General features: G+C 40.5%; 1 protein-coding gene across 4 annotated transcripts in view; it reads left to right on the forward strand.

Moving 5' to 3' along the window:
- The window catches only part of tsnare1 (T-SNARE Domain Containing 1), a 183,587-nt gene that overhangs the window by 129,949 nt on the left and 32,972 nt on the right, over window positions 1-20,666 (forward strand). For all 4 annotated transcript variants that reach the window (XM_023419006.2, XM_023419005.2, XM_023419004.2 and 1 more), the window contains exon 11: window positions 10,326-10,435. In XM_023419006.2, the coding sequence (XP_023274774.1) occupies window positions 10,326-10,421 (96 nt within the window). In that variant the 3' untranslated portion in view covers window positions 10,422-10,435. The remainder of the gene's footprint in view (window positions 1-10,325; window positions 10,436-20,666) is intronic.

The following is a 20,666-nucleotide window of genomic DNA, read 5'->3' on the forward strand; positions in this document are numbered from 1 at the left end:
TCCCAAAATTAATTTCTACCTCAGATCCTGACTTTGCTGTTGGCAATTCTGGAAGCAAATGTCTGCCGGGTTGAAAGCCACAGCAGAGAGGGACTGTGAGAGCAGCAGTACAAAGCCAGGTTACACCACACTGCTGGTGATCCTCTCTGTTTGACTCACACACACACACACACACACACACACACACACACACACACACACACACACACTGTGAAAGGCACAAGGCTTACCCCTATTGAATCCGGGCTGATTGTGCACACCACACTTTGCTCTGAGCTCAGTTCACCTTTCTTGCTGAAGGTTAACGCTCAATAGCAGCAATGAAGATGCTTTTGTGAGTCAAAAAAGCTTCAGTCCGTCTTTATTGTAGTATGGAAGAGCTCGGGTGAATGAACCCCATCAGCCTAAATGGCCTTGTTGTCTCTTTAGACAATGACATCTTCAGCAGGGGTTTTGGTTAAAGCTTGTTTTCTTTTGGTTAGCACAGACACTAATCATGTAAGTGGCAAGCGTTATTGTCAGAGTTACTGCCGAGAGCAATATTTGTGGCTGGATCTTGATATTATATCTCTATGGGGAAAATATCTGGTACCAGTTTGTAGCCTGGTTCTAAACCTCTGAATCATCGTCCACGTCTGATTTGTTCACCAATTAAATGGGTTCATTGTGAGAGCTATTTCCACCCGACACTTGACCAATCAGACTTTTGTAAGAAGGATTGAGAATAAAGATGCAACCTTTCTATACAGCAGCTAACATGAAAAAACACAGATAAAATAAATGGACACAAAGAACATGGACGAGACTGATGCAGCTGTACAGGTAGTTGCATGACATTTATGACAGCTGACATGGCGTCTGTGCAAGCAGCTCATTATGACCCATGATATGACCATTATAATAAGCTGACCTCTAGTGGAGAGCAACAGCAGAATATCAGGTGACGTAGTATAAAGGGCAACAAAGTCCTCACTGGGAGCAGGTTGGGTTGGAAGGATAGGACATCACAACACTTTGCTACAACAGACAGATGTTTGTTTCCCATTTGAAACATATAATAATTCATATTTAACCATGACTGCTCCACAACTTTACCTGCACGTTTGTTATTGTAGTCATGATGATGAAAGTCGTCTAATCTTCATAAAACACTCATTTTGACCCAAACCAGGATCTTTCTGTAAACCTAACCAAGTCGTGTTTACTGTTGTAGCCATGGTGACGAATGTTTCTTAAACCTGCTGCTATAGGTCGTATCAGAGGGTAGGGTAGACATATAAGGTCGATGAGATGGGAGGACGTGCTGTGATTTACAGAAAACGCTGTGATATCAGGCTAACGGGCTGAAGAGGTACGCTTCAACTGATTTTATTCTTTGGTCGATGTCTGTCGCTTCTGTGAACATAGCTCTAGGACCGCTGTCAGCTGATGCGCTCTCACGGCTTCCGGTGTGGCCCATCACATTTATCTCATTTCAGTTTACCATGTGGGCATCTCTTATCAAGGTCTGTGAATGACTCCTTGTTGATGATTGGCTCTGGTCTGTTTTGGTCACACAGACTTTTTGTTCAGCTGTTATGGAAACACGATCGTGACATTTCTTCCTTTACTATTCAAATGGTTGACAGTCTAGAGCTCTACAAATATTAGAATAGATACAAGATGTATGCTGTCATGGTAAAAGTGTCATTATTCCATCCATGTCAACTCACTGTATGTGTAGGCTACATTTCAAAGTATTGACACAATGTGAGGTGTGAAGAATCTGCTGGTTTACCTGCTTTCCAGTGTGTTTGCTGTACATTTCTCCACAGTGCTAACAACAGTGTAAGAGTACAACTAAGCAATGTTGGCATAGCAGCCACATGCTCTTTTTTCCAGAGCTGTCTGCTGTGTTTCATGGTCTTTATCTGCAAATATTGTTGGTGCAGTTGTCATCCTGGGATCTAAGCACAGATCAAATGATAACAAGGGTTTTCTAGTATATATTTATATATATATGTATTTAAATTCACAAATAACTTTTCTGTGATTTTGATGCAGAGGTCAGAGCAACAGCACGACTGACTGATGAGCTATTTTAAATAAAAGGCAGAATATGCTGATGCTGGTCAGTGTTTTTGTTCCACTATTGACGAAGGCTGTCACAGGGCTTCCTCCCTGGATGCCAGGATTGTCCATGAAGTCTGTGTTTATTTGCTGCTCCTCTTAAATATCATAATCAGAGCGACTGCATGGGACTCTGAGTTTTATGTAAATTGCATATAAGCCGATTACAAGTGAGGCAGTTCCGCTGTAAACATTATTTATTTTATGAACTTCCAATTTTCCCGACCAGATGCGATAAAGGGAGAATAATATTATGGCCATTATCATTGCATTGCATTATTGTTGTATTATGAGGATATTTCTCATGTCACACAAGGTAAGTAGTTTTTCTCCCAGAGACACAGCAAGTTTGTCTTCCATGTAAGGGAGGTGGAGATGAGATAGATAGTTGGTTTGTGTGACAGTGCTATCATCTTTAATGGTTATAATGCAGTTTTTCTCCCCTGGAGAGAAAGGTCTTTTTGAAATAGTTTGGAGAGTTTGAGGCGCCCTCAGACATATTGAAAAATGGAAAGGTGAACAAGGCGTTCATGCTCTCCCGTCTCATATTTTCTTTAACTCATCTCTTTTTCTTGCTCTTGACCTGCACTGCTGACCTTTATGTGAACGAGTGGGATTTCTGGGACAAGGAAGAGGCAAAAACAACAACACAACAAAACGACAAGTTTCACAAGCTGTGAAAATAAATATTTCCTGACACTTCACCACAGAAGACCGTGCTATCTTTCTAAGCTAGGATGCCTATATACACCACATTTGCCCAAATGGTTGGGTATGGTCATTATGGAGAATTCATATCCAAGGAATGATAATAAAAGACTGAGCCTCAAGTGTCTGAACAACATCAGCAAAGCTTGTTTCCAGAGGGTTTTCTTTACTTCCTCAGCCTCCTTTCCTTTCCAATGGGAAAGTGGTCTCAGACTTTTGCAGCCCAGTGTAGTTATCAAACTTAATGGGGCATTGGTCATTTTTGCCATGACCTTAAAAGCTACCAGGGTACTGAAATCCTCAATATTTATTTACAACATATACCTGTTGGGGTGCATTCTGCAGTTTCCTAATGAGGTCACCATAGCCTTCAGCCAGGAGCAGGTCTCATCAGGTGGTTCCCAGCCTGTGCCTGAGTGTTCGACCCCGAACCACAACCTTTTCCAGTTGGTGGGCCGGCAGCGGCGGCCAAACCGCTGCCCATCTGCCCCTGGCTTCCAGCTCTGATCCATTGGTCTACTCCGAATCCAGAAAGAGGCTCGTTCAGCCTCTCCCACCATCCTCCGAGCTGCTTGATTCTTGCTCCTTTGGTCCAGGCCTAGAGCTGATAACTGACTGGGAAAACCTCAGGAGCTGATCTCCATGGGGAACCACCATGGCTGCCATCCTTTTTCCTTCCTGGACTAATGCTGATATTTCAAGACCTTTCTCTCATGGGCTTCTTTACAACTCTCCTCCCATGGCACTGTCAGCTCAACCAGAATTATTTTCTGGCTTTCAGTTGAGCACAGTATCAGGACGCAGAGTTGTGCACCACTTCTGGAAACTGCAGCCTTTTCTTCCCACATCCTCCCTCATCTCCCAGGATCTGGCGTTTTGCAGCAGGTCGGGCTTAAGTCTTTTGGTTAAGAAAGGCCCGGCTCCCTTCCTGATAAAGATGACCCCTGATTTCGACAGTGACCTGTTTGTGCTGCACAGTCCAGCTAACAATGGTAGCATTAGTTGCTTAGTACAGGTTTAAAATGGTGACGCTGAGAGAGAAAAATGCCTAAGAGTTGAAACAGAAGAAGAAAACACTCATGAAATGGTTTTGTATGAGGCAGGTTGTACAAGGCAGTGAATGATGAGATATTTAGTGTCTCCTCCACAGTCACTGGTGTAGTTAAAACAGCTCAACAAAGAGACGATGGAGGAGCTGGAGGAGTTTCACTCTAAGCTGCTAAAGGCTCTGAATCTTGTCTGTCTGTTTTAGCTGACAGTATTTCCTGCAGGGAGACTGGGGATGGGTGCAACAAGCCTGATTCCTCCAATCAGAAACATGCTAGAGTGATGACACTCATACTGCACATGCTCAGTTACACCCTCCCTCGACCAGAAGACAGAAGACACATTCAACATGTTCTGGAGGAATGAAAGTGATTCATTTTTTTCATGAACAGTATTTTTGTCAAACTGTCCGGATTTTTTATTTGAATTAATCAAAACTTTCGTAGTTTGAATCCTTGTTTTCTTGACCTCTACGTCACATGATTAGCATGTGTCAAGGTCAGTGTGTGTTGCACACTGATGATCTGTAATGGCTGACAGGGTAGAGATGGTTGCAACAAGTAATTGTAACTGTCCTGAAGCTGAAGCAGTCAAATCACAACAGAACACACAACAGTGTGTTTCAACATATATAACAACAATATTAAAAAAAACATAAAAAGCTATAAAAAGAATACAAACTGTATCAAGAAAAAGCAAAGTATAGTTAACTAAAAGCAAGATCACAAAAATAGGTTTTCAGCTGTTTCTTAAAAGTATCTAGAAGCAGAAGCTGCTTGTCTGATTAGTGGAGGGAGTGTGGGTTCATAAAAACAGAATGCTGCTTCACCAAACTTTTTATAGCTCATTTTTGGAACACTCAGCAAGCCTGCACTGCACGACCTAAGGGGACGGTTTGGAACATACTCAGATAATCAGTCAGAGATGTATGAAGGTGCTAAACCATTGAGAGCTTTAAAAACAAGTAAGAGAATTTTAAAATCTATCCTCAATGACACAGGCAGCCAGTGTAATGATGCTAAAACTGGAGTGATGTGGTCACTTGTTAAAACCCTGGCTGCTGAGTTCTGTATGAGCTGCAGTTTATCAATAGTTCTTTTTGGTAGTCCTCAGTAAAGTGCATTACAGTAATCCAGGTGAGAAAAAACAAAAGCAATAAGTAATCTTTTTGGCATCTTCCAGTTTAAGGTAGGGTCTAACTCTAATGATGTTTCTTAGATGATAAAAGGCGATCTTTGTAACATTGTTTATGTGTGAATTAAAATCAATGACCCCCAGATTTTTTTACTTCCAACTTGTTCTGTGGTAAATGAGAGTCATCTGGCGCTACAGATATATACAACTGAGTATCATCAGCATAACAATGATAATTCAAGTGGAAGCATATATAGACAAAATAATAAGGGACAAAGAATTGACCCCTGTGGAATACCAAAAAGGCTTTCATGATTTCCAGAGACATGGTCACCAAGGCTTACAAAATATTTTCTGCCAGTTCGATACGTTTTAAACCAGAGTAGGGCTGTGCCTCGTGGACCAGTCCAAGTTTCACCGTGTCGAATGCAGCAGTTAATCCAAGAGTATCAGCATAGATGCATTTTTGCTATCTGCGTTCACTCTAAGTTCATTAATGATTTTTACCAGTGCTGTTTTGGTGCTGTGTCCCCTTCTAAAGCCAGATTGGAATTTATCATTGATTTTATTTTTACCTAGGAATTCATCCAACTCTTTCAACACTGCCTTTTCCAATATTTTACCAAGGAAAGGCAGGTTGGAAATAGGTCTATAGTTGCTCAGCACATTAGGGTCAAGGTTGTGTTTTTTAAGTGGCAGTTTTACTCGAGCTGTTTTGTTTTTGTGTATCTGGGAAATTCCTGTCTCAAGAGAGCAATTTACAATGTCTAAAAGATCAAAAATAAAACTAAATAAATTATAGTCAATATTATTGTATTAATAAATAATACCACAACATTATTATAAAACAATACATATTCTCAGAACACTATGCTTATTGAGACAGAAAACTAATTTTATGTATTCTAAATATGTTGCAGCTGTCCTCAGAGTTGGAGTCAGTTGCAACATCTGAATTTTTCCATTCAAATAAATACTGTCAGTAAATGTGTCATATATGATCATCTTTAAATGGTGTGGGTCATTAGCAGACAGATATAAGTTTGATATATCAAAGTTTGTTTGTCTAGAACAGATATTCTGTGAGTAACTGAGAGAAATGTAAAAAGGGTTGCAGCCACCCCCAATCTCCATGAACGGAGAGATGGTGGTCAGTCGAGATGGAGGTGGTCCTTCAGTTGGTCCACTGCAGAATCAGTCCTGATCCCGGAGCAGTGGACCTGCTCTTTACTTTCTCTCAAATACTGAAGGGCTCATGGGTGATTTGGGGTCCTGGTGAAGGCGGGGACTGTGTCTCTGGACATCTTCTGTGGGGGATACTTCAGTTGTAAAGTGCTGAGCCTGTTGGAAGCCTGTTGGTTTCCCTTTTGCACATTTTTCTATTTGTGATTTTAATGCACAGAATTTTGAGGTGCAGCAAAGGACTGGAGCTTCCATGACTTTGATGACTTCAGGCTTGTGGCCCAGCTTTTTGCCGATAATGTGGTTCTGCTGGCTTTTGCAGCCAAGTGTGAAACAGTCAGGATGAGAGTTAGCACCCCCTAGTCTGAGGCCAGCGTTCTCTGTCAGAAAAAGATGAATTGCTCTGTACAGGGTGGAAAGGAGATACCGGCCTCGCAGGAGGATTTTCTCAGGGGTTTGCTCATAAATGGAAAAAAATGGAGATTGATGCAGCAACTGTAGTTCTGTTGAACCTTCATCTGGGCCTGTCATCGTGAAGAGCTGGAGTCGCGTGCAGTTAATATGTCCACCCTCACCTATGGTCATTAGCTTTGAGTACTGACTGAGAGGATGAGATCACTGCTACAAGCAGCCTAACACTGTTTCTTTGACGTGTGATTTCTGGGCTTTATCTTAAAGATGGTTCCCAAGTCTCAGCTCCTTCCTGCTCAAAGCAGCCACTGATGGTGAGTCTGATCAGGATGTGTCCCTGGACACCTTCCATCCAACTGGGAAGCGACCTTGGTGCAGACCCAGCATGCTGCAGGGCTCTCTGGGACTGCCCCCGGGATCCCCTTGGATGAGCTGAAAGATGTGAGGATGTCGGCTCAGTCTTCTCCCACTGCGACCTGAGCCTGGAGAAGAAACTGGTTTCTCACAGATTCTGAATAGTTCCTTAGCGTGGGCAGGCGTTTTCGTCAAGAAGGGTTTAACTCTGTTAGTTTTCTGCTTTAGTCACATTTTAAATGTTGAATATTTAGCTGGTTATATACAGTTTATTTTGTCCTACAATAAATGTCTATAGGAATAACTTCATTTCAGCTGATTCCAGTTGTGACCAGATTGCAAGCAAGTCGAAGTTTCTGTTCAAATGTGGCACAAAATTTATAGATTTTGATTTGGTGATGCTAATTTTCCACCACTGCAGAGGAAGTGGGCAGGAAAACATGACGGAAATATGACATTTATTTATCTTTTGCCTTCAATAACGTGTGACATTTAAGTCATGTTGCATGGATGTCATGATTGATTTGCAAAGTCTGTTGTCATTCATCTTAGTCACATTTTGTTTTTGTTTTTTCATCAATACACCAACACCAACCTTTTTTGTGATATTTTGTCTTTTTGTTTTTCCCACTCCCACTTTTTTTATTTGCAAAATGAAAATGTGCTTCAACCCAGGCTGATGGAAACAGCTGTTTGAGTTTCAGTAGAGTTAGATTTAACCATAGTTAGCGATAAACTTTGTAACGCTCGGCTTCAGAGGATTTTACACACTGATAAGAAGGCAATTCTCAATTTTTATTTTTAAATATCAGACTACCTATCATAAATATGAACTATTCCCCTCATATTAGATGTTAAAAGTGAATAAAAACGGTGTCTCCTCCCTGAGGGTCTTCCCGCACCCACAGGCCCTGAAGTGCTGGCACTGAGGACACATTCTCTTGAAGATTAAGTCACTGGTGATAAGAGCATCCCTTCTCTATCCTCCCCTGTCTCTCTGTCCTGCCTCTCTGCCTGTCCTGCAATCTGGAAAATTCTGGTTTAAAAATACTGCAACACTTCCTTTTGTTAGACTAAGCCCTTTTTTGTTCCCCCTCTACCTTATTTATTTTCTTGTTCTCCCCAAATAACAGCAGTGCTGGGATGAGTGAGCAGCAGGAATAGAGAAAGAATTCAGGAGTATGGATGAGAGAGGGAGGGAGGGAATACAGTATATAGAGAGAGGGAAGGACTCAGCGCTGTCAGAGCGAGCAGGGGGAAGGAGAGGATGGCAGAGAAAGTTTATAAGGCGTAGTTTAGGAGGAAATGCGTGCGAGAAGCTGGGGAATCTGTGGTGGCCAGCTGCAAGAGGGGAGATAGCGGAGAAAGGCTTTTAATTCTCAATCCCCACAGAGTCTTTGAAAATTACCAATCTTCTTATCACAGACGCAGGGCTGCTTATGCAAATTGTTGTGGAGTGGAACGTTTAAACGGAAAATTACTCGACAGCATTTTTTTTCCCTCCCTCTCTCCCTCTCCCTCTCTCCCTCTCTCTTCCACACAGAAAGCCTGTTTTGAGTCTCAGATAAGAAGATGAATTGCTCTCTCCGCGCTTTGAAGCGCGTCAGGATTTAAAGACTCCAGCCTCGGCTCTGGTCTAACGCTGCTGCTCTCGCTGCCTTTGTAGCAGAAAACAGGCTGGAAAAAAACGGGAGAAAAAGCATTTCAGAACAACATAGATTCTGCGCTCCAAAACATCGTCACCGCCTGAGGAGACATGGAAATATATAAATATTTCCTAACCCCTGCTCTTCACTCTATTTACTTTAATATTTTTGCTTACCACAGTCTACAGTTTTTCCTTTAAAAAAAAAAAAAAAAAAAAACATGGCAAGTAATTGACATGAATGAATAAAGCTCGTGCACTGTGCAGAGGAACGTTTGAAGCATTTATCTAAATTACACCACAGGCAATATTAGAAATGAAACAGAAAATGGTTCTGAAAACCATTCGAGAGCTGTAAGCACTTAAAATGAAAATAACGGACTGAACGCAAGTGACTATGAAATTGTGAGGTTTTACATGTTTCTGAGTTTTATGTTCTGTAATCAAGCAGCTTTTGATTTAAGCTTTATCCCTTTGTAGAGACTCTGGCCTGGCACCTTCCACACATTTCATCCATCTGAGCACTTCTCTGAGACGCTCTAAAGGTTACATGAGTTTAAAACTAAAAATGAATATTTTTTTAATAATTTTTTAATATGTAGACGTACAGTGTATAACTGGCAAATTTAAAATCTTATACATACAACATGAAGTAACATTATGATTCTCACATATATAAAAAAAAAATGTATAATTTAAAACAAACCTAATTACCTGTAAACGCCTGTAAATGAATAGAAAAGCAAAAACAACATCAACTATCCACAGTGTCTCTGTGCTTTGGGAAACAGTCCTCAGTCCTGTTTGCTAAAAGCATCACGAGGCTGTTTTTTTAAAATAGCCAAACTGAATAAAGATGGTAGATTAATGAGCCACTTGAAGAAGATCCAAAGTTTGTAATCAGGTGATAAACCTGCAAAAGACACCGTTTTATCTCTTTTGTTGTTGTTGTTTTTTTTTTCATAATTTTAACTTTTAAATTTAAGCAACGACACAGCCACTAAACAGGCTGATGAACTAACAGCTCTACAGGGGCTGAATGAATAAGAGCAGGGGAAGCTTGTGTGTGTGCCATCGCAGGCGAGTGTAACATGCAGCAGAGCCATCACAGTGATGACTGTACAGCACTTTGACGGCACGAAGTGGAGGCAACCACTTTTTTTTTTTTTTTTTTTTTTTGACAGTCATCCCTTTCCTGCAATTTATCTGTATTTGTCAGCACGACCTTAAATCCTCCAGCTCCTCTACAGCTGCGTTAATCTCATCCAGCTCATCTCATCCAAATGCCACTTTCCTTGTTCTTTCACGTTCACTTTCAAGATACCTGCTCTGTTCTTTTGCGAGTGGGTGGAAACGTGCGCTGTGTCGTTGCACTGAATTGTTTCAAAAACAACGAGAGGGCAGTAACGGGGCAGTTTGGGCTGTTGTGGTTATTAAACTGGAGTTTGACATTTACAGGGCTGCTTATTCACGATGGAAGTGGCTATCATGTGCAGACATGCAGGTTTAGAGCTGCACGTTTTACAGAGAGCGGGAAAAACAGACACATATGATTATTTAACAGCAAACCAGTCATGCAAAGATTTAAAACACCATTATTATTATTATTATTATTGTCTTTTTCTTCTGGATGTAGGTTTCCCTTTGGAGGAACCATCAGAATGTGTAAAGGGTAAAACAGGGATCTGTCTAATGCTTGAACTCCACTCACATACTGAATCCTCTCCGCCCACAGAGGCAGCTGAGGAAGAGGAAGTGCTACCTCCTGGTGGCCGGAGCCATCGTCCTCACCATCCTCACCATCATCATTGCTGTTTCAGCAAGAAAATAAGACTGGCCACTGTGGTAAGATCCATCACCCACAATCCAACAGTGCCTCCCCCTGTCACACACATCTGACACTGTTATTGAGTAAACTGAGCAAATACAGCAGTTTAGTGATGTACACAGCTGATATCTGCCTTTTATTAATGCTGGGATATGAGGCGGGCAGTGTCATCAATCTGTGATGTCACCACATATAGATTTGAAACTGCATTCAACACAACAAACATACAGACACACAGCAAATCACACTTCCTGTCACATAGGGCTGCGTGTCATGATTATTCTCCATTATTATTTCATGTATCAGTATTTTATTTTTCATATAATCAATGAATTATTTACAATGTCTACAAAATGTCAGAAAATTGTGAAAAATGCTCACAGTTTTCTTCAGCCTGAGGTGATGTTGTAAAATGTCATTTTGTCAAAAATATTCAGTTTAATTTTGTTCAATTTTCAGTTCAAATTTGTTAAAAATAGAGAAATTAGAAAAAATACTCACATTTCAGAAGCTGGGACATTATAATGAACTAAAAATATAGTAAACATAAAGTGAGGTGATCTTTTGGTCCAATGGCTGCTCAATATTCTCAATATCACTATTTTAAACATGCCTATGTTTCATATTTCCATAATTGGAACAGTTGTAAGTGAAGTATCAAATATAATTGAATAAAATAAAAAAATAGAGTTAATGAATGTCCATTTCACACAGGATTTCAGCTGTTGACTCTGACACCATGTCTGCATAGAAGTCACAATGTGAGCAACACATTAGCAGAGCAGCAGAAGCCGCTCTGGCGCTCCATCTATCTGAACACCGGATGCGTCAGGCACAGCACTGAGTTGTAAACCTGCGTTCTGGAAGCACTCAGAGCTCAGTGTGGCTACAGTGTAAAAATAAATGCCATATAGTGTGAGTAAATGCAAGGTGTTTACGCGGCGTACACAGGGGGTTGGATACCTGTTCCATCAGACACACGAACCAGTTTAAAACGCTGTTGGGATTCAGGCTATTCAAGATGGTGGAGACAACATCTTCTTTTTCAAAGGTCATTTGAACTCCATTCCCCACAATGCTTCACGTTCACACCTGGGTATGACCTCCCCCCAGGGACCTAACAACCAGTTAGTGTTGGTCACTGTGTGACCTAAACCAAGGAGCTGACTCTCTTCCTACCCCACATGGCATGTGGCCTCAGCGGCCATCTTAGAGTCCACCGTCCTGTGTAGTTTCCTTTGTTTACCGCCATCTTGTAGTCTTTAATGTTAGGCTGTGTGGTCACAGCGAATCACACACACACACACACACACACACACACACACACACACACACACACACACACACCTGTATTTACTTAGTAAAATAGACATATATGTTTCACTTTTACTACATTGTAAATAGACGTCTTTAAGTATAACTACTGGTGTGTTTAATGTTGCATGAGGAAGAATATTTTGAACCTCTACTCTGTAGTTCTCCAATCCTTCAACTTTACTTACTGTTGATAGGGTGATTTTGATTGTAGTTATTAAGTTCATTATTAACCAGTTCCAAATGAATAGTAATTTGTGGTCGGCCTCACAAAGGTCCCTATGCATTGTGGAACTAAGTGTGAATGGGAAAGGTTGAAATAGGCACACATAGCAGCTGAAGTGGGATAGCGGGGCTGCAGAGCATGAGTGCTACCAGTGGAAGTGAGTCGCAGAGGTTGTGCGGCCACACCAACCACCAGGCTTGTGAAAGAGATGGGAGTTTGAGGCTACGACACCCGCTGCTGAGTGTAGTAGCAACTGGCTTTGATTGAAGAGAAAGGACCCAACCTGGGCTTGTAAGGTTACCATCAAACTATAGGAAGGAGTAAAAGTGGGGGGGGGGGGGGGGGGGGTACACTTCAGATATCAGATGTCACTGTTAAGCCCCCTGGAGGTTTTACAAACAACCTTGAATGGTGCAAAGGTTTGTGGTAAACTCCCTAAGGTAACATTTAGGTCACCGAAAAAAGGAAAGTCATGTGCACTTCATATAAAAAGTCCTTTTCTGTGCTCAAGTAATTGGCTAACTGGTTAGTAAGTTGCGACAAATGTATCTGTTCTACATTTGGGTCAACGCTATGCACACTCACCCTACTGGGCTGCAGCAGGTAGATTATGAGTCACGCAGGACCAAAACAAGGAAAACACGCATCCATTGTTGTAATGAGCAACTGGAGAGTCAGATGGATTCACGGGATGATGAACTTGTGGCAATGATTTTTAAAGCTTGACAAACAGTGAACCGGTATTTGTGGAAGACATGCAGGCAAACAAAGAGAGACCCTTTTCCACCATGTGAAAAGGTTGCGTTACTATCCACCACTCCAGCATGCAAAAACACAAAGGTTTCAAAAGCTGATAAAAGTGGTTGACACCGAGTATAAAACCCCAGGTCAGAAACATGTTTTCCAAACGGCTCTGCCTCAGCTTTACGCAGACTGCTGTGTCGCAGAGCCTTACACGAGCCTGAAGAACATATCTACCATGTTGGTTTCAGAGAGTGTCATATTATTGATTCAAAAATAAATGATTGTTTTGAACTGTAACAAATGATTCATCTAAGATTCAATCCTAAACTGAACGTTCCCCTTCAGCCTCTGCGGAGTTTTATTCGGTTTTAACACATGCTGAATGCATTTCTTTCTTCATTAATGGTCTTAAATGTATATGTCGATGATCACTGATTGCAATCAATATGAAAAAAAATCCACCATGCGTGATAATATTGATTAATTAGTTATTGAATGAAATCAATGAACAGTAATTTATGAATGTCTGGTGACTGTTCTTCTGTTGACTACCTGCTATTATGATTAAAGCATTCCTTTCTGTCCTCTGTCATACTGGTATAGATTTGCAAACACTGCTTCCCAGCATCATGTAGAAAACAAAAACATAAGGAACTTTAAACTTACGATTTGACTATAAGGCAAACAAAAGCCAGTGAGCTGAATGAAGACTCTCCTGTTCAGATATATTTAAAAAAAAAAATGCTTAATTCAAAAATTATTAATTCATTAATTTACTGTATGTGCCTATGACCGTCCACATTGATGCTTTATCCATGTAATAGCTTGCATCTGGCATAGCATAGCTTTTCTAACCGTATTTTGGTAAAACTAAGATTGCATGTTTTCAACATATTTATACAGATGGGCAGCAGTGAGGTGCGTTATCCTGGAGAGATACAATGACTTTATATGTATATCATGATACTGAATCTCTATTGTAAGAACCTTTGGAATTCATTGTAATAAACAAGCTTTACAATGAACATCAACATAAAATTGTAGAAACTGTTGCAGAGTGGTCATCTCGCTTGCAGTGTGATTTTGATTTAGTCGTGGTCTTAGTATTTTCACATCAGTATATCAGTATTTATTTATTCTTGTTAAATCTTGTTACCTGTGACAGACATTTTAATTTTTGTATCATGTGAGCATGCTGAGGCTACAGCTGTTGCCATCTTTGTTATGCATGGTTCCCATGGCTACAGTTCTCGTTCATGTCTGTTGTGAGGTCTGTGGAAAAGGCACTGCTCACTTGATAGCACACACAGTGGTGATGTGACACTGCTCCGCATTAACACAGACTAACTTTCATCAGTAAGTCTTGTCATTATGAACTGTTGTTTGAACAGAACCTCACTCTCGTTGTTGTTCCAGCTCAACCCAGAATTAGCACAGAAACTGTTCCATTCACATGTTTGATACACTACTGTTCACCGTCTGGATTTATCTGGAGAACTCTAATGTTACATCAACAGATAATGATAGTGTTATATTAGCCTAGCCTAGCTTGTCAGCGTGCTGCTTATAGGTTTTTGTTGTATGTCGCAGCTTCCTTTTTGATTCTGAGTGGGCTGCTGATGAATTTAGTCCAAAAATCTGCTGCTTCCAAGAAGTGGTCATGTCAGATAACTTAACTAACAGAGACAACATTACTCAATGCATGCTTCTTATTAACAACAGCTGAGTCACTGACTTCTGAAAAAGAAATGGGTGGCAAAAGATGCTTTTTTTTTTCCTATCTGGAAGCACAGTGTGTGATTCTGCAGGTTGTTTAGTAAGACTTTGAATTAAAACAGTAATTAGTTCACTTTTCCGCTCCTACATCAATTTTTCTTTTCTGATGAAGAATGTAATACATTTCCTCACAGTTCTCATTTTCAACAGTTATTTTTTTATGCAGCTTTTGTCTCATTAAGACCACTCCAAAATAACATTGGTCAAAATCAAGTGGCACACACAATACTGAGATGTCAACCATTGTCCCATTAAGTGAAGTAGGGTCAAGTTTGCTTGATTAGTGGTTGTTTCAGTCTATCACAGTTAACCTGTTGGTAGCCATTTTATTGTACCTCCTCAGTTACACCAACTTGACCTAATTCAGATTATGTTAGTCCACTAACTAATTGATGCTACATCCATGTTTATACTCCAACCTGTAAACCAAATAAATTTTTGGTTGCACCGCAACATCAGGCCAGCCCTATAATCTGGAAGTGTCGATGACTGACTGACTGACTGACATGTTCATAGTTCCACCACTGGTCAGCAGAGTGCCTCATCACTGGCTCAAACAGGTTCTGTTAGGAGGTGTCAACAGCTGCAGTGTTGTTAACTCGGTATAAACCTGGTTCAGGTCTGGACCTTGTATGGATGCTGACCGGGGGCTTAGGACTACACTTCTTGTTACGGGCAGTCTACCAAGCTACTCTGGTTTCCCTGCACCTCCCAAACTGCAGGGAACAGGAGGAGTGCTTCCAATACACTGAGCTTTGCCTCCATTACAACAAATGAACTACTTTGATTACAAGTGTCATTATTACTAAAGGAGGCAGAGGAATAACTCAAATTAAGACACACCGAGCAGAGAGAGCAGGAGAGAGGGAAGGAGAGAGAGAAGTCATCGGTAACGAGGCTTCCTACTAATGACTATGACCAACTCTACATATCAAACAGAGGGAGTTAGACATAAAGTAAATAAAGACTAAACTACTGTGGATCCAGAAATATATTATGTCTAACTTTCTCTCTGATCATGTTACAGTAAATCCAGCTAAAATCACAGCTCAGACTTTGTCTTTCATTTATGTATTTGGTGATTTCATAAGACGATGTCGCAGGATTTCAGGATGTCAGGATTTGACCAGAGGTCCAGACATGTACTAGGTTTGTACTTTATGCGTTAAATTAGCTTGTGGTCAAAGCTAAAGTTGGAGCCTTTGTGATTCTTACTTTTAATTATAATCAGTAAGGAAGATAGACTAAGACATGGGTAATCCCAGGTCTGAAGTGGTTGATGAGCTATTTCAAATTCAATCCAGAAAGTGCAGAATGCCCCTCTACCTTGAGGTAGAAACTGCATAAAATGTATTTCAGTTAAGTTTATATTAGTTGGATTCACCCTCCTCCACATTCGGCAAGTTTTAACAAAGCTGCCATATGTCACTGAAGAAGCACCTTTAGCCTGAACTTTTTTCATGGCTGAAAAAGCTTTCTTGATAAATACTTTTTTGCCTATTTTCTCTCACTTGACGCTCAATACAAGATGTCTCTGCTTGCATAAAGTATTGATCAACACCTATTTTCCTCTGGGGGGAGGAAAATGGAAATCCTGTGGAACAAAGCGTTCTATTCATAAAACAGCAGGCTGAATCAATGCTCCCGTGGTGACTGGCCCGTGTTGAAGCTCAGCAGTCGGCGGTCGACAATCAAATGGCTAGACACCACCGGTTACCGCAGCGAGAAAGTCTCCGAGCTAAAAAAAGAAACGGGCTCATTGTGGAGACCATTAATGACTGTTGTACTGTTTGCACATGTTCAAAGAAAGCATTATTGATGTTCACCTGTTCCTTCCAAAAGCAGCACAGAGTCCAGACAAGGTAATGACTACAGGTCTGTGTGTACATATCACACACCCTGGTCCTGGTCCCCAGAGGCCGAGTCCTAATAACTCCGGTGATCCGTTGACTTCTACTCCAACATCAACTGAACAGATTCGGCTCGATCACAGTTGTATAATGGTTTCAATGTCCTGAGGAAATAAGCTTAAATACATGTTTGTCGCTCAGGCAGATGCGAGCTGCTTTGGCAACCCTTTTCTTGCTTCTCTATTTCTCTGTGATCAGCTGAAAATGTCATTGTAGCCGATCTCACATCATGGCTGCTGTCGTTAACACAACGTTTATTTCTGTTTGTTCTGTCAGACAATGTTCATAAAATAATGATTTTTATCTGCCGCTCAGTGTCTTGGTCCTAAGTGCTGGTAAACACAGTATTTACTGTGTGAGCCATGATCAAATTTCTCACTTTTAACAGTGTCTGACAATTTAAACAGAAAAATATGTAAATGAGAACAACTTTATTGTGGAGTCAATTTGCCAATAAATGCAGGCCTTTACATCCATTCACCGGTGATTTTCAAGCGTCAGAGACATGAGGCAGAAATACATCAGCACATAAAGACAATGGAACAGGAAGAGTGTGAGACACAGTGGACACACACTCTAGCTACAATGGCAGGGACGAGTCTGAAGATGCACTTAGTGTTTAGCTCTAATTAGCAAATGATAGCACACTAAAACACTAAACTAAGATCTGGAAGCACTGTCATAGTGAGCATGCTGATGTTACTATTTAACTTATAGCACCTCTGTGCCTAACATGGCCGTTAACATGACTGTAGTCTTTTATTATTCTGAATTTACTGTAGTATTGCTTTTGTACAAATGATTGTCACTGTCTGCTTCTGTTTTTCAGTGGTGATTCTTCTCTTGCGTTTTAACCTGACTTCTTCAGTTCTATTGTCCATTAGTGTAAAACAACATTATATTTAAATTTTTATGATGATGGTATCTTTGCTCTAAATTTCTTTCTGCTAAATGAATGAATTTCCAGCAGACATCTCCATCTCCTTTATTTACCCAGATCTCAGATTAGTAGCTCTTCATGTTTATGGAAATAGACCAAAATCTTTGTTTTAGCAGATGAGACAGGATTAACAACCAGTGTGTGTGTGTGTGTGTGTGTATGTGTGTGATTGTTTTACTATACTTGTGGGGTCCAACAGCTTTGTAGGCACCAAAGCGCTGTACAGCACACGTTAAAATGGCTTTTTGAAGGGTTAAGACTTGGTTCTAGGATCAGTGTTGGGTTATGGTTAGGGTTAGGCATTCTGTTGTGATGGTTAAGGTTAGGGTGAGAGGTTAAATGCATTATGTCAATGATGGGTCCCCACTGATACGGTAAAACAGGAAAGTGTGTCTGTATGTGTGAGAGAGTGAGAGAAGAGAGAGAGAGAGAATAACTATCTTCATTTCCTCTGGAGGGAAATAATATTATTACCACTATGTGAGTATAGCAGAAGTGACTGGATTTATTTCCGCAGCGGTTCAGTCATAATCCAGGCAAAGTCAACAAGTTGGGGCATATGCTCATCTGGATCTTCCATATACTTCAGACCAAAACAAACAAACGTGTCTTCTTCTATTAAACCTATATTCCCACAAATAAACATTTTAATGCATTTTAATGCATATTTTATAGCATTATCCGAAAGTAATTTCTGAAGCAGTTATAAACCAGTAAACGGTTATTAGAAAATTACTTCAACAGTCATTTCTTCCTAAGTGTTAAGAGGAAGCAGTAGTAGTAAACGTGAAGTGAATTAGCAAATTAAATGGTGATTTACCATCTCAAGTTGTCTGACCAATCACCTCTGTTAACATGTGTGATGATGAGGAGTCAGAGTGTGCTTTCACAAACAATTTTTTTATATGGCATTGCTTTCAGAAATCGTTCACACCTCCTCTGCAAAGTATTAAAAACGGAAAACTGAAATATCACATTGACATAAGTATTCGGACACTTTGCCATGACACTTGAAATTCAGCTCACTTTTCCTCCATTTCTCAGAGACAGACTTGACACACACCAGTAAGTGTTTTATTGTAATAAAGGGAGTGCAACTATACACACACTAAAAGTGTGTAACCCTATAGTGACAGATCTCACTGTAGTCTTGACTTACACTGGACTTGGACTAAAGCCAGCAGGGAGTGGACAGGAACTCTCAGTTGACTCTGAAGGTGATGATCATGATGACTACAATATATAGATGTTTTTTTTGTTTTTTTTTCTTCAACCTATTCATGTCACCTCAGTAGCCGTCTGCCACAAACCTTTTCCAATACTGGAGCTTGTAAAACGACCTGTGAGTATCTGTGTGTGCACAAGTTTAGTCATTCTTGGTGTTCTGGAGATTTTCGAAGTCAACACCATCCATTTTTTTTTTCTTAACAGATATATACAGTAAATAGATAGAGCAGTAAATATGGACAAATGTTTGGACACTGCATCAGTCAGTAATTAGTATCATCTCCACTGGCAGAAATCACAGCCTCCAAGCACAAAGTCTATCTACAAGTTTGGAAATATTCCTCTCCTCATCTGGCATGCACCACATGTTTGACTTGTTAGCATACAAATGTATATTTTCAGTAACATGAATCACCTCCAGGGAACTTCAGTATTATTTCTTTTTTTACAAGCAGATTCACCAGGAGAGACTACCGTTGGTCTTCCAGATTTTTGTCTCAAGTTCCATTCCTCGGTGGCCGCTTGTAGAGTGCAAGTTGTTTCATTTATCTAACTTTTTACAGCCTCCCCTTGTTTTGTGAGAGACAATTATCTTCTAACCCAAAGAGATGAGAGATCAATATGAATGTATAGCCCTAAATTGATAAAGAGATAAGCTAAGAAATCAATTAGGTTTTCAGACCTGAAAGAACACTGACATACCAACATCAATTTAGCTCAAAATAGAATTATTACTTTTAATACTTTTTGTTGTTGTTATTACCTTATACATTTGATATGTTACCAACCAATTAACAATTTGGACATCTAGCAGATATGGAACAACATTATCATTCATTTGGAGTTTTGTTTATTTCCAATATTCATTCTTCTTTTAGCCCTGTGCTTGGTCTCTGGCTCTGTAGCTGCTATATGCTCCACCATGTTCTCCTAACTCTACCTAGCTGTGTCTGCTGTTTGGTGCTGGGCAGGTAGTGTCATATGCAGCGCCCTACAGGCCACTATTGCTAATAGAGTCAGCAATCTAAAGAAATTACTTTCAAACATTTAAAATTAACAAATCAATCTATTATGGATTTTTTTGTATCCCTCATGCAATCTGTAACAGCTTATCTTTTAGAAAGGCTTTTAGCCGAAACTCCCTTTTTGATGCTTTAAAGACATAAAGTATCAGGTCTAATATTTGTGTTGTGAGTATGAGGGTGGCGCACTGTGCTAGTTAGAGCTCTGACTTTATTCAACTTCTTCCTGTTTATATCCAGCTGTAGTACAGTAGCCTCTATAGGACACTCCTACATGTACAGTAGCCATTACTACAGTATTAGTGACGTATGCAGTCCAGACAATCGTTCTATCAGCCATGTCTCAGTCTGCGTTCTTGTGTGTTCTTGTGTTCTTGTGAAATGTCATCAGTACCAGATCAAGTTCTTTCCAATTCAAAGTCCACATCTACCCAAGTACAGATCAAATATCTAAAGTGTTCTCACTCCGCCTGTTTTACCCAGGATGCATCAGAACATGACTTGTGTGGACATGGGACAGCTAAGTGCCAGAATGCATTTCGCACCAAATAGTAACAACGGCAGGGACTCTGAGCCAGGCTCAACGCTGGAAAGACTGTTATTATATCCCTTCATTAAGTTTTGATGTTTTTTTCCATTAAGACGTCAAATCTGTGTCAGTTTACCCAAATAACGTCTTTGCTGGGGGCGTTTTCAGAGATGTGAGGACCGTCTTGCCGGGTGAGACCAGTGGTCACATCAGCAGCTCGCTGCCCAGCTCCTGAGATGAGCGGCCGGTCAGTGTGTTATCTCTGCAGCCCCCCGGTCAGTTACTGCTGGCTCTGTGTCTGTAGTGTTTTGATATGTGATAAAAAATTCCTTTTAGAAGATTCATATATATCACAGTTTGGATATGAAGTGCATATTTTACTACAGTCAGGTACAGGTGTGTTGAAGTGTAAGCTGTGCCGAGCTGAGCTGATGATAGTTCCAGCTGTAAATCGTCCTCCTGTCGTCAGGAGTCTGGACTTCTGAGTTCAACTGGACTTGGCATACTCAGTATTGAGAGACGGCTATTGTGTATGAAAAATGAGAAATAATCTACATTCA

The sequence above is a fragment of the Seriola lalandi genome, unplaced genomic scaffold, assembly GCF_002814215.2.
Source record: "Seriola lalandi dorsalis isolate HSWRI2012SDOR001 ecotype SW California unplaced genomic scaffold, Sedor1 jcf7180002054588, whole genome shotgun sequence".
Lineage (NCBI taxonomy): Eukaryota > Metazoa > Chordata > Actinopteri > Carangiformes > Carangidae > Seriola > Seriola lalandi.